We start from the raw sequence: 13,509 nt of genomic DNA on the forward strand, positions 1-13,509 counted from the left end.
TTTTTGTAGATTCAGATTTTTTTCCCCCCTTTTCTTTTACAAGAACTGTAACACAAAAGGAAAGAAACTGATGCAGACATGAAGGAAGATCATCTCCAGTTTGTCTCAAACTTTTGTCTGAATTAAGTTATAAACACCAGAGTACAAAAAATTATTGATGCACCCATACTTTTTATCTTTGAAGCACTAACTAAGAATAAAATAAACAATTTCTGTGTATTTGACAATAAGATCACTGAACTCTGGCTTCTAGATCTAGATTTGTGTTGAGCTGACAGAGCTGATGTGGGGAAAGAAAATCAGGAAAAATATCCTGTATTTTTAAATGCAGTATTTCTTTTTTTATTATTTTTTTTGTAAAGAAAAAAATATTGATTTATATTTAATTTATGACCAATTGCCCTTCTATTGTAAGCTAAAGTGTTTTGTGTAATAAATGGACCAGATGTCTTAAATTCTTAAAAGATGTTTCATAATGCACTGTGTTAACAAAACTGTTGTATTAGTAGAGGTATAATACACAGTTTGTTCTTTTAAACTTTAAATTTACAAGAAGAATGACTGAAGAAAGACCCCAGGCCAGGAGTCAAACCCAGAACCTTCTCGCTGCAAGGCAAGAGCGCTACTAGCTGCGCCACCCAGTAAATACCCGGTATAAACGTCATTTTATTTAAATGTTTTGGGTTTTCCTTTTAGAATATACTTCTTTGTGTGCTTCTATCATTTTTAAAGTAGCCAAAATGATTTTTATTTATTGAACCCACAAAGGATTCACTTTTAAAAAGACCTCAAAATGAAAAATTAAAGAAATTGTTATAAAACACCAAATTTTACCTTATTTTCTCCTAATATTTATGTCATTTAAATGCTTTGCTTTAATTTAGCTACTTTTGAAATGAAGTTTTTCAATTGTTTTAATGCAAATGTCCACTATTCCCTGGTTTCTTGCTTCGCCTCAGTGCCAAAGCTTTGAATGTACTTTATTTTAACCGACTGTCCGTTCGTAGATTCCTCCAGCAGTCAGAACATCACATCTCATTTTCCTGCTGCACAAAGGAAGAGTTCCTCTCCTTTATATCTACTCTACTGTGTTAACTGTTTTTTGTCTTTAAATGTTAGGCGTGTAGCTGTTATTGCTTCACTTTCTATTGTTCTTTTTAGTTTGTTTTTACATAATTTAGTCCTTTTGAAGCTCAGACTAACAGATTTCACCAACCAGTATGTGTGTTTTGGGGTATTTTGTCTGTTGTACATTATTACTGATATTGTGAATCTAAGAGGGAATTAGGATTTGTAAGGCTGAATATTTGAATTTTTCAGAGTGATTTGTGAAAATCTGTTTGTATTTCAATAAAGTGTCCATGTTGCCATTTTATTTCCTACTGTTTCTTATGTTTATATTTTTAGAATATATAAACACTCCTCAGCTATATAATTGTGGAGCAGTGCGGGTGACACATATCCTGTGTCATTAGCCTGCTGGTAGCTCCACACCCACTAGTCCTGTTTGTGATTTCACCATGGACTCTGTACCTCTGATGAGACAGAGATTGTGTCCTAGACAGATGAATCACTACACACTGAAATTGAAGGTTTGGGCTAAAATGCACTTAAAAAAACACAGATAAGTGCTTTTTTGTAATATTTACGTTGTTCAAAGAATTTTAAGAGATTTCAACCAGTAGGTTCACATAGTTTCTACAAATCCTGGATTTTTATTTACTTTTTGTCTGGAAAACGATTAAAAAATAAGGTATTTTTTTCTGTTTCCATAGTATTTAATGCCCCACCGTCTATGTTGTGTGTTTCTGTCCCTATTTTTACACTCACTGTGAACCTCTTAGCTTTTTAGGCCTTCAGTCTTTTTACTTAGATTCTCTTGTTACCTTCATTCTCTTTCCTGGTGTCCCTAATTTCTCGTGGCCTTTTTCAGTTTCTTGTCTTTCTTGCTTTCTTTCCTGCCATCTCTAAATTTATTTTCTTTTTTCCTCTATCTCTGGCCTTGTTAACTTCCCCCTGAGCTTCTGCTCCCCTCTCCTTGTACCTTGCTATCATTTCTTTCCTTGGTTACTTGTCAGTTTTAATGTTTGCAGAGTTTTCTTGTGCATGAATGTTTTAAATTGATGGTAATTTAAATATTTGTTGTACTGTGATATAAAACCAACATAATTTCCTGGAAAATCTGTGGTATAAGTGGTTTGAACATAAAACATTTGGTTCCTGTAAAATCTACCTTGACATGTAAAATAACAAAGATAAACACTGATCTTATGTTTTGTTTTTGTTTTTTTCATTGAAGAGGTGCAAGAAGAAAGCCAAAATAAGTCCTGTTTGTAATTCAATAAGGTATTCTAGCTGCTACAACCATCTCAAAGAAGCTGCTCTGCTCAAAAAGAAACTACATTTGGGTGATTTTGGCAAAAGTCATTGAAGCTCCTTTTTTAAATATCTTATTAATAAAACTGAAGTGTTGCATTAATTTTGAATCATCTGCCTCTATCCCAATGTACCTAAAAGAATTCCACAACATAAAGGCAGAGTGGTGGCAGTATCATGCTGTTTTTCTCCAGCACATAGAGGAAAGTTAGTTGAAGTTGATAGAAACATATATGGAGCAGTACTGGATTAACTTTAGCAGAATGAGAAAAGAATAAGAGAGGAGAAGCTTTGTGTCTCTCCTGTTCAACAACTGAGCAATAAAACCCAAGGCAAGTGAAGGAAATTTAAACAACAGGAAAATCAGTGTGGATGGCAGCCAGGTGAGCAGCATCTTAAACATCCTCTCATCTCCCTTTATCCTTCAGTCTGAATCTCATCCAGTCCATCCGATTAGACTCTTGAGTGTTGTGAAATTCAATATAGCCAGAATGTTTTTAGTCCTCATTAAAGTGTCCTCAGGGTGAGAACATGCCTGGAAAATCTGCAGAAACACATCTAGGAGGCCCGCATGCCAGGTGCTCAAACTACCTGAACAGGATCGTTCTGAAGTGGAGAAATTAGATCTTTGACCAAGGAGCATTTTAACGTACCCAGAGGGTAACTAAGCTTTTCTAAAGAATAGAGTTAACCATAAAAATGCTGAGGTAAGTGGCACATATAGGACATGAAGGAGTCATTTATTTTGAAATAAAGTCAATTAGCTGGTTTAGTTTATCAGACATCCAGGTGTTTATTTATTGCTCTGATCGGGTTTATGTAATTATTTTCCTGCTGCCATTTCTCAACTTCTGTCTACACCTATTCGCTTTAAAAGAAAGAAGTCATGTTATTTTGTTTTTCTCACATTGTATTCTGACTATGAGAAATTATCCTCTTTGTCACCCCATATTTTATACCAGGGAATAAAAGAAGCTCTGGATTAGCAATTAAAATCCCAAGAAACTCGTTAAATCAAAAATAAATCTGCATGTATTTGTAATTATATGAGTACTTATATCATGTTTTATAGTTATTCAACCAAAATAGGAAACATTTAAAACAAAAGAGAAATAAAAATCAATGAATTGTATGAATTTTCTTTGGTATCATAATTGTGGAGGGCATTTTAGCTTTCTTATAATAGTTTAAATCGGGGATTATTTTAAGAAGAACACATACTTCTATGATTAAAAAATAAAATAGGAACCTACATGTCACAGTTCATTTCCTGTGATGATAAATACTATTTTTAAGATTACAATCTACAAAGATTTTTTTTTCAGAAACACATTATTTTAAATAGTAGGAGCAGTAAGATTTCCACTAACTGTATTTCTCGTTTTGTTGTTTTCAGTAAATCCGGTCTTTTATTTTCAATTTTCATAGTTTTAATAATCATTTTTATCATTTTTTCAACTGAACGTCACGTCATTACGTGATGACGTTTTCGGAACGCAGGATATCCTACAGAGTGATACCTCTTCAGATTAACCGCTCTTCGATGAAAGCCGCATTTTCTCACCTGACAGGTACGTTTTAGCTTAAAGTTTAGATTAAGACACGAACAAACACACGTAAACAAAGTTTAACGAAGTTTTTAGCGATATGAACAAACTAAAACCAGGTAGCTGCTCTAATCATGTTTCATATTTTGTGACTTGTTGCTGAAAGTCGTCTTTTCTGAGTAACTTCCTTTAAGCCAAAAGCTTGGCGTCAATACAGATGGTAAACAAGAAGTGAAACACATATTACTACTATAAGTAGTCTTAAACAAGATTTTTAACAGTTAAATAGAACCTATTTTATAGTTTCAGGCTTTAAATAGATGTTTACATTGAATATTTGTTACTAATTATTATTAAAAAATAAATTAAAAGACTGAATCTTGGGAATGAAACTGATATATTGATATTAACTCCAAATGATTCGATAATATTGAAGTCAAATTATTACCAAAAAGTAATTTTTTTTTGTTTGTTTGCATTTAACCTTGCAGTGTGTTATTTAATTATTTATTTTTGCTTTATTCAGTAATGGAAAAGGAGGTTGATCATTTTGATTTCTATAGTTTCTCACATTTTTCTTTGTCATTCTGCATTTTCTAATGACTTTTCTAAATCTCCTTTAGAGATAAGTTCTCGGGGTCTTAAATCAAAGCTGCAGAGACTGAAACCTGCTGTATAAACGGGATTGTCAGGTGTTAAGGGCAGAATCCGCCATGTAGAGCAACACACCCATGTCAAACATTGAACTTTGGCTGCATTGTTAGGCTCAATCAGCTTGTTGTTCTTTTCTTTGCAGGAACTTTTCCAGGATTGCTGAATCTGAAAATGGCTTCTTTAGACAGAAGGAGTCATTAGAAACAGCGAGGCTGTTGTTAATGTTGCTGGATACTGACTCTAAAGAAATAAATCAAATTGGACTTTCACAATGGCTGACCAAGGCGGCACAGTAGGTCGTTTGAATGATTTGGAGGTTTCAAAACCTGATGATTCAAATGAAAAATCAAAAACAGCCGAAGGTCAAAAGCCACAAGACAGTGACACCACTGAAGGGGAGAGAACCGAGTCTACAGATGAAGAAGAAGATGATGAAGACGAAGAGGAGGAGGAGGAGGAGGAAATGGCAAGATCGGCACATTTTGAGTCGACCACTTTACCGTATCCTGGAGATTTAAACAAGAAGCTACAGTTGGACCAGAAGAAGGATCTATTTGGGTCTGAGGAGAGGGACACTGGGATCAGTCAGGGGGAGAGTCAGGATCTCTCAGAGGAGCGAAGCCAAGAGGAGGTTGATGGTAGGAACAAGTGGAGAGAGAGCATGCCTGAGGGTGAAAGGTGGAGGGACGACGAGATTGAGCTGCAGAGGAACAGCAAAGAGGACGGTTCACTCGCAGACGATGAGCATGAGGACGATGAGGAGGAAGTGGATACAGTATGGATTTCAGAGAAACCTTCTATGGGTTTCACCCCACATGTCATGATTGTGTGTCCAAATGCAAAGGAGCAGCCGGAGGAGAACCGGGACCTCAGGGAGCAGGTGGTGGAGAGGCAGGTGCCGATGGAGTACGACCCTGCTGCACAGTTCAGCCCTGAGTGGGAAGATCAGCAGGACGAGTACTGTGAGTGGCCGACACAATCTGAAACCACAGTCATCAAGACTAACAATAAAAGTTGTATTAGTTTGACACTTTTTACTGCTTTCAGGCCTGTTTATATTTTTAAGCCTGATGCAATTCCAGTCAAACAACATAATCCAGCATTATTGAAGTTAGTAGATCATAAAATGCCGGTTTTCTTAGGTAGAACTGAGGTAAGTTGGTGACTTTAAGCGATTTCTTCACCTTGGTACGCATGTGCTGGCGCTAAAAAGAAACCACTGTCTTATGAAGGCTGTGTTAGCTGGGATCAGTCTATCATGCTTAATAAATAATCAGAATAAATATCGGTTTTCAACACAATAAATAACAGCCAACATTAGCAGATTATTTATCTGCACCTTTTCTTTTTGTTTTGTTTGGTGTTTTGTTCTCTTGGACATGTTGCTGTCATGTTTTTATCCAAAAGCACCATCAGCAGGGCTTCCGCGGGTCATTAAAAGTCATTAAATTAAATTTTTTTAATTAAGGCCTTAATTGGCATTAAAATTCATTAAATTTGATAATTGTGGCATTAAAATGCTTTGGAAAAGAAGCTTGAGGTGGAGAAAAGGCTAGAGAATGAGGGAAAAAATGCTAATTTGAACCAAAGTAGCGGGTAAACGAGGAACTCGGGACATGGCTGCAGCCTGTCCATGGTGAAGATGACGAAGGATTTTGCCTTGTGTATATATATATATATATATATATATATAAGTCATGGGTACTTGTTGATGGCATTAAGATTATTTTTAAGAGCATTACAATGCATTAAATAACAGTTACTCATTCATGTATAAACCCTGATCAGATCAAAATGTGTATTTTTTTTTTCAGTCAACATCTAATGAGGTACATCTAATTTTAGTGTAATATTGAAAAGTAAAAATATTTCCTGAATATCTTGTAGCAGTTTATCAGTCCATAGGTCATTCATACTTGCTGGTGTTCACCTTTCAATCGTCCCTCAGGCTGCATTGGTTCCTACCTATTCAAACAATTTATAGCTGATTAAGCCTTTTTTTTTCTCTTATGTTGAATTTCTTTCTTTAATGATTACTGGGTGTGCTTCTGTTCCTCAGATGTGTGCGGGGGTGTTTGCAGTGAGAAGCTGGGGCTGGTTTTATCCACTGTGGCTGGAGCGCTCCTCTTCCCCCTGCTGGTATGGGCTGGATATGCTCTGCTTCCTTTTGACTACCCACATCTGGAGAGTCCCCCCCTCAGAGTCCTATACACGCTCCGCTGCTCTTTTTTTGCCATCATCCCCATCATCCTTGGTAAGACATCCCTGATGTGTCTAGTGAATCTTGCTCTGAGAATCCTGTATTGAAGGGCAGGTGTGTCTGTGCAGGTGTGATGGTCCAGGGAATTGCACGGCTGCGCTTCAGCGCTCTGAAGCCCCTCTATCAGGGCAACCTGGTGAACAAGGAAGTGATGGTTCACTGGCACTACGTCAACGAGTCGCTGTCTCTCTTCCTCTTCTACTTCCTGCAGCTTGCTGTCATGGCAACCTACATCAGCCAGGACTTGGTTAAGCTGGTGCCTCTGCTCAGCATCATATTTGTTTTCGGCAGGTAGGTGTGATTTTTATCTGCATCCTGTAATTTATAAAAACCAACTATTTTTTCACTGAAACCAAGCTTTAGGTTTTATACATCTGCTGTGACTCAAAATCTTCTAACAGGTTTAAAGTAATAAGAAAACTTTTTACACTTCATGGAAATCCATATTTTTTTATTAGATTCTAATAGTTTTTACTCTGTTTTAGATATATGCTTGGATAAAAGCCGTTATCACTTAAGTAAAATCAGTTACACTGTAAACCGAAAAGGGTGACGGTTTCTTGCTAATATTTTTACCTGTACATTTAATGTGGATTAGTAGGTAGTTTATATAGAGAAAAATGTTAAGTTAAATGTTTTTCAAAGCCTTTCCCTAGATGGTTTTTAGTTGTGTACAAAGCAGGGTTCCTGCAGATCCATAAAGTCTTACAATGCATTGAATTCTTCAATATAAAATCAAGGCCTTAATTGGTATTAAAATGACTTAAATCAGGTTTTCATAGGTCTTAAAATTGTTACCTCATCATAAATAGAATTTTATTTTTGTAATCTATATCGAGCATTAAAATAATTGACAATATTTTTCTTACATTTACCAAACCGTTCGCTGTAACCGTTTTTGGTTCCCTCCCGATAGCGGAACCAATAAAAACAATGTTGCAGACGGACCTATGGGTAATGTGCCACTAACTTTTTTATCTGGACAACATGGGGAAGTTTAAATTAAATAAAAAATAAGCAATCTATCCAAGAGTTTTCTGCACGGCTAAAACCACTGCCAGGGAATGTAGATGAAGCACGAAGGGAATCAAGGCAGTGGAGACACGTGTGCGAAGCTTGAAACTCAAAGCGTCAAAATGAGGTTATGGAGAAGCAGCAGGTGTTTGTCCGTTCTGTTCCACCCTTGTCTCTGCAACGCCTCCACAGCAGCTCTCACATCAACAACAGCGCCAGTAAAACCAAATGTCCGGATAATGTTTGGCGGTATGCTGACAATGAAAGTAGAGTGATTGAGAAGGGAACAAAAAAAAGTTAGTGAATTAATTTCAGTAGTTGTTACAAATATTGTTGCAACGATACCAGTATCGGGCTGGGTCCCGATCCAGCACTAAAATGGTAGTATCAGTATCGGCGAGTACCGACAAATAAGGCACCGATACCATTTTGAGAGCCAAAAGTTTATTGAACTATTGTCACCCATTCCAGGTAGGCAATAAAAAGTTCTACTGGATTCACTTTGTATTAGCCTTTGTCCTGCTTCACAAAGGTAGGCAGCAGCTTGACAAAAACCATGATGGCAATTATTTTACATCCAATTAGTATGCAGTTCTTCATATAAATACACACACATCTATTTCAAACAGATGGTCTCGGTATCGGCCAATACTGCACAGCCAGGTATCAGGGCCAAAAAAATGGCATCGGCGCAACACTAGTAACAAATATAACTGTTATTTGTGTGTTTTTAGCTTTCTTCCTATATGGAACACATTTACAGGGCTGGAAAGTAATGGTTTATGTTAAAATAAACATTTGGGATAAATTTGTTGCTAGTTTTTTTTGTGTTTATTGTACAGTTGGTCTTCAATTTGTATTTTAAGTGGCATTAAAAAGTCTTTAAAAGTCTTGAATTCAACTTGCCTTATGCTGTAGGAACCCTAACAAAGGCTAGGAAAAGGGAAAACCTGAAGGGCTAAATATATATATATATTTTTCAACATGCTGAATTAATAAATAAAAAAATGATTACATTATTATGTTTTAAAATGTCCTGTACCAGCTGTGTTAAATACCGACTGAATGAACAAACAAAAATCATCTCTTACACATTATTAAACTAGACATATTTAGAAGATAACTAAACAGGAACCTAGTGACCTACTGAATAAAAAAAGATAAAATATGTGCAACATGTGATTTCCAGTGTGCAGAGATGTAAAACTAAGACAGGATAAGGTATTTACCGAGTCTTTTTATTTGCAAACAGAACCACATTAGGTTAATCCCGCATCCACAGCGTAAATAATTCTAGACTTTGCATCCCTTCACATTTTAGCATCACTTTGCTCCTGAATTACTTCTCATGCAAATACACGAGGCTCCGCTTAATGCTGCGTTCACATCGGGCGCGTTCAGGGCATCAAAGCATCAGGTTTACATACAAAGTATACGGGGGGTGCCGTCGAGAAGTCCACCGGACTGTCCGAGCGTTAGGAGCGGCGCGTTCGAGCATTCCTGCATTCCTGCACCCGAATGTCGGATTATCTGAGTGTTTGCCGCTGGAGTTTGGTAAATTGAACTTTTGCCGCTGGATGCCAGAGCCTCAACCAATCAGAAAAGCTGATTCAGTTTTTTTTAGGCAGGGATACACTACCTGCAAGCTGTCATCGCCTCTGCAGAGATTCTGCATAAGGAAAATGAATAAACATCACAGGAGTTATACTCCAAAGGTTAAAAAATAGCCAGAAGAATGGATTATGTAGAAGGAACAGGGAGTGAGCTCTGATCACTATTGCTGCACTAAAAAAAATTTTTATGTACTATGGCAGGGGTCAGCAACCCAAACTGCATAAAGAGCCATATTGGACCAAAAAAAGCAAAAAATAAATCTGTCTGGAGCTGCAAAAATGTAAAACTCCTCTATCAGCCTCTTATGGCAACATGGGCTCTAAGGGTATTATCCCTCTATAGAAAAGGACTATGTGGGCTTAAATATATAATAAGCATTCATGATTAAATGTTTATCCTGGAGCAAATGTCACAAAGCAGCATGAGGTAAGGGAGGAGCAGTGAACGCTCTCACCGCGCGCCGCTTCACCACCCTTCACTGTGCAGTTTAGGTTTTGTTGCATTGATGAAATTATAGAAAAACAATAAATAAATCTTTCTATGGTGGGCGTGTTTCTGTTGGGACGAGTTGATTGAGTCATGAGGAACCAAGCAGGAACTGACATCCATCAGAGCAGAGCTCTCTAACCCTGAAATCCCACATCCTCTGTCACCAGCGTTCCTTGGTGTGATTTATATTTTTAGGATTTGGGGAAAAAATGGAAGAAAGTTCACATACCTGCATCAGAGCGCTACCTGTTTGATCTGTGGACGCTTTTCCATCCTTGCAACCAAACTAGCAGCAGTAGTGGAGTTTGTAGATGCAATCCACTTCTTAAATCTATCTTTGCACTCGTCTAATTTATCCAAAAGTTCTGCAATCACACTTTTTCTCTCAGGCTAAAGATCTACATGCGGCTCCGGAGCCACGGGTTGCCAGCCTCCGAACAATGTTGAAAATGTTTATAAATGCCAAAATTAACTAGAAATGTTAAAAGCTGTCAACGAAAAATATTCAATTGTATATTCTGGTACTTGCGATTTTTACCACTAACCTTAAAAACTTTATATTCACTTCCAGCCGCTACAAAGGGCAGCGGGAAATCCCCCACAAACTGCCGGTGTCGTGCAAAGGTAGATATCCCCGACAGAATTTGTAGCCCATCGACGAGTTCAATATGCCTAAATTTAATGAGGGTAGTACAGCATACAGAAAAACTCATAAAGTAAATAAAGCTAAGCTGCTCTCCATCTTGAAGCTACAAAACAGAGCAGATGATCCAGCGTCTGACCCAGCATCCAAGTTTCTGTGTTTGCATGTTTTTTGACGCTCCTAACACCTTTGGTGTGAACGCAGCATAAGAATGAACAGCATCCTCTAGTGGATGACGGTAATATTGCAACACTGAAAGAAATTCCCTTTAAACTGACATTAGTTGGAGGAACAAATTTAAATCTAATAAACAGTTATTTGTTTACATCCTTGGTAAATAAACATACAAAACATGAAGCACAAAGGATTTCATGATAACTTACAAAAACATAAGATAAAGCCTTCTTGAGTTAATTTAGTGTTAAAAAAAATTAAATACAATTATATTACATAAACGTTCCTAGGTATATAAAACTAAATTCTTTCTAGTATAATTTTGTTTTTTGTTTATTTTCTGAAATTCAGTTTCTCCTGCAAAAATGTAATTTAGAAAATATGTTATTACAGTTCAGTGCAGGAGTGTGATTTTGATCAGGAGGAATCTTATTTTAGTGATCTACAAACGGAACAACAGAGAGAAGAGTGCTTTTAATAAATATAAAAACAGTCTGCCCACTTCATATAAACTTTTGCATTAACTTGAGCAACAATCTTCTTCGCCATCTTCCTCTCCTTTGCAGCTGCAGCGCTGTTTCTTTCTCTTTTAAACACATTGTCCTTTTTTTAATTTCTGCATTAAATTCTCTGGTTCCAGTGGGGTGAAATAGGCACTTCCTGTTGTCATGGTAACCCGTGAAAACCGGGCTCCACTGATAATGGCTTTTCATGCTTGTTACGCACGCGTTTAACTCTAGATGGACCTATTTACAGTTGATTGGACTAATTCATAGCAGCCATTGCGTAATCGAAAACTCAAGAGTTCCTGACTTTAGGTTAGATCAATTTAAAGTTGCAGATTTGAATCTGAGTTTGTTAAACCTGCTTCCTGAAACAGACCCCAGGAGTTTTTCTAATATAAATTCATTCAAAGTAAAACCTACAGGGTGTCATACCAGGTTAGGAGAACCAAATAACTGTAGTTGTTTATGTAGACCACAAATGTAGTCAGCTCACTTTAAACCAAATGATATTACTTCTGTTGTAGTCTTGTACTTTGGATGGTCTTAATAGACAAATGGCTCCTTATCAGTAACAAACACAGCTTTGTCTTGGCAGAGTTCATGTGTTGCTTTTATCTCCCAAACTAATCAGTGAGTCATCATCGGAAAATTTTTTTCCAGCTCCTCGTTTCCTTATGTAACTTTCTTGTCGTTAACGCTGCCTTTGATAGTCTGGAGCGGTTTGTTTGTTAAGGATTTATTAATCAGATCCTGCTTGTCTAAAGAGGTTATGTTTAACTTGATAATCAAGCTTGTTTATGTTGCAAAACTGTTAATGGCTTATTTGCTTTTATGTTAATTATTATTATTATTATTTTTTAATCCATCCAGTTATTTATGAGGATGAAATACAAAAAGAAACAACACTGCTTTCAAAGAAGTAATTGAGCTGAAAGCCTGATTTTTAAAAGTGCAGCACCACCTCTCTTATTTAAGTTTTTCGGTGTTCCTGAATAAAGCCCAGAGATCCTGCTGATGGTTCCTTTTCCTGACGTGAGGCTCATGCTTCCCTCTGCTCTGCAGGCTCATCTACTGGCTCTGCCTCTCTCTGGAAAGCAGCATCAGGGGCTTTGGCTTTGGCTTCTCCTTCTTCCCCATACTGGTGATGCTGGGCGCCAACCTCTACTTCGTGTGCGCGTCTGTCGGACAGGGCTCGGTCTTCGATGTGGCACCGCCCGCGACGCCTCCACCACCCAAGCTCCGCTGGTGGTTTTAGAAAGAGCTGAGATCCAAAATGGGGTGAGAGAAGGAGCTACAGCAACTTGAGTAACCCTCAGGAAACACGAGTCACTCAGGCGGATCTCACTGTTAGTTTATTATGTTGTAATTGTTAAGATTTGTGGAGACACTAAGGTCTTTTCAGTTAAACTGTGCGCAGTTGAGGTGCATGTTTACAAGAAATTGAACAGAAAACAAATCATCTCAGGTTGGATAAATAAACACTAATGACTCCTGTCAACAGGAGCTTCTGTTTAACACAAGGACCTTATATAGTTTAACTACTGATTTTGGTAAAAGCCCAAGGATAATAATGTTTACTGTTTTATTCATGCATTTACTTTGGTTTTCTTAGAAAACAGTGGTAATCCGATTAATATAAAGATAATCGACAGTTGTCTGTTTTTGAACTAATGCAAATAAATAAAACTTTGGTTAAAAAAAATCAAGAAAATTAAAATATTTTCAACTTGAATCCTAAGAGCTCAAAAGATCAAACAATAAATGTGTTTTATAATTATTTTTTACTTTATATTTTTTCTTTCAAATATATTTTTTATTTCGTTTTGCGCACTGCTGTTCTTGAAAACCTTGAAAGTTATAATTGTCTTTGTTTTGTTTTTGGTTGAAGTTCCTCTTTATTTACAGCAACATAAGCTGCTGCTGTGCTATTCTGGAGAATCCCTTTTTTTTTCTCTTGAATGATGTCAAGGAAATGTGAAAAATGCTTAATTCAAAAATGCAATCCAATAAAGCTTTATAAAACAATAAAAGACTGAATGACTGTTAGCCGTTATTGATGGTCTGTTTCCTGCAGAGGGAGTTGATGTTAAATAGATCAGAGTTCAGGGGAGAACATGGGGCATGTTACCATAGCAACCTGTCCCACACATCAAACGACACACAAACACTGGAAGGAGAAAACTTAAAGCTTGTGTAAAGAGATTTCTATCATTCCTCCGCCAGCCGTCGGAG

The 13,509-nt window shown here is 37.0% G+C and overlaps 1 protein-coding gene across 1 annotated transcript; it reads left to right on the top strand.

Annotated features, from left to right (window-relative positions):
* Positions 1-3,896: 3,896 nt before the first annotated feature.
* LOC107101110 (transmembrane protein 79-like) lies at positions 3,897-13,284 on the top strand. The gene is made up of 5 exons (XM_015399880.1): positions 3,897-3,947; positions 4,720-5,539; positions 6,637-6,831; positions 6,906-7,128; positions 12,340-13,284. The coding sequence occupies exons 2-5, from the start codon at positions 4,849-4,851 to the stop codon at positions 12,530-12,532; spliced, it is 1,302 nt and encodes a 433-aa protein (XP_015255366.1). The 5' UTR covers positions 3,897-3,947; positions 4,720-4,848; the 3' UTR covers positions 12,533-13,284.
* The last annotated feature ends 225 nt before the right edge of the window (positions 13,285-13,509 follow it).

This window comes from Cyprinodon variegatus, unplaced genomic scaffold (assembly GCF_000732505.1).
Source record: "Cyprinodon variegatus isolate N-32 unplaced genomic scaffold, C_variegatus-1.0 Scaffold1055, whole genome shotgun sequence".
NCBI classification, from domain to species: Eukaryota; Metazoa; Chordata; class Actinopteri; order Cyprinodontiformes; family Cyprinodontidae; genus Cyprinodon; species Cyprinodon variegatus.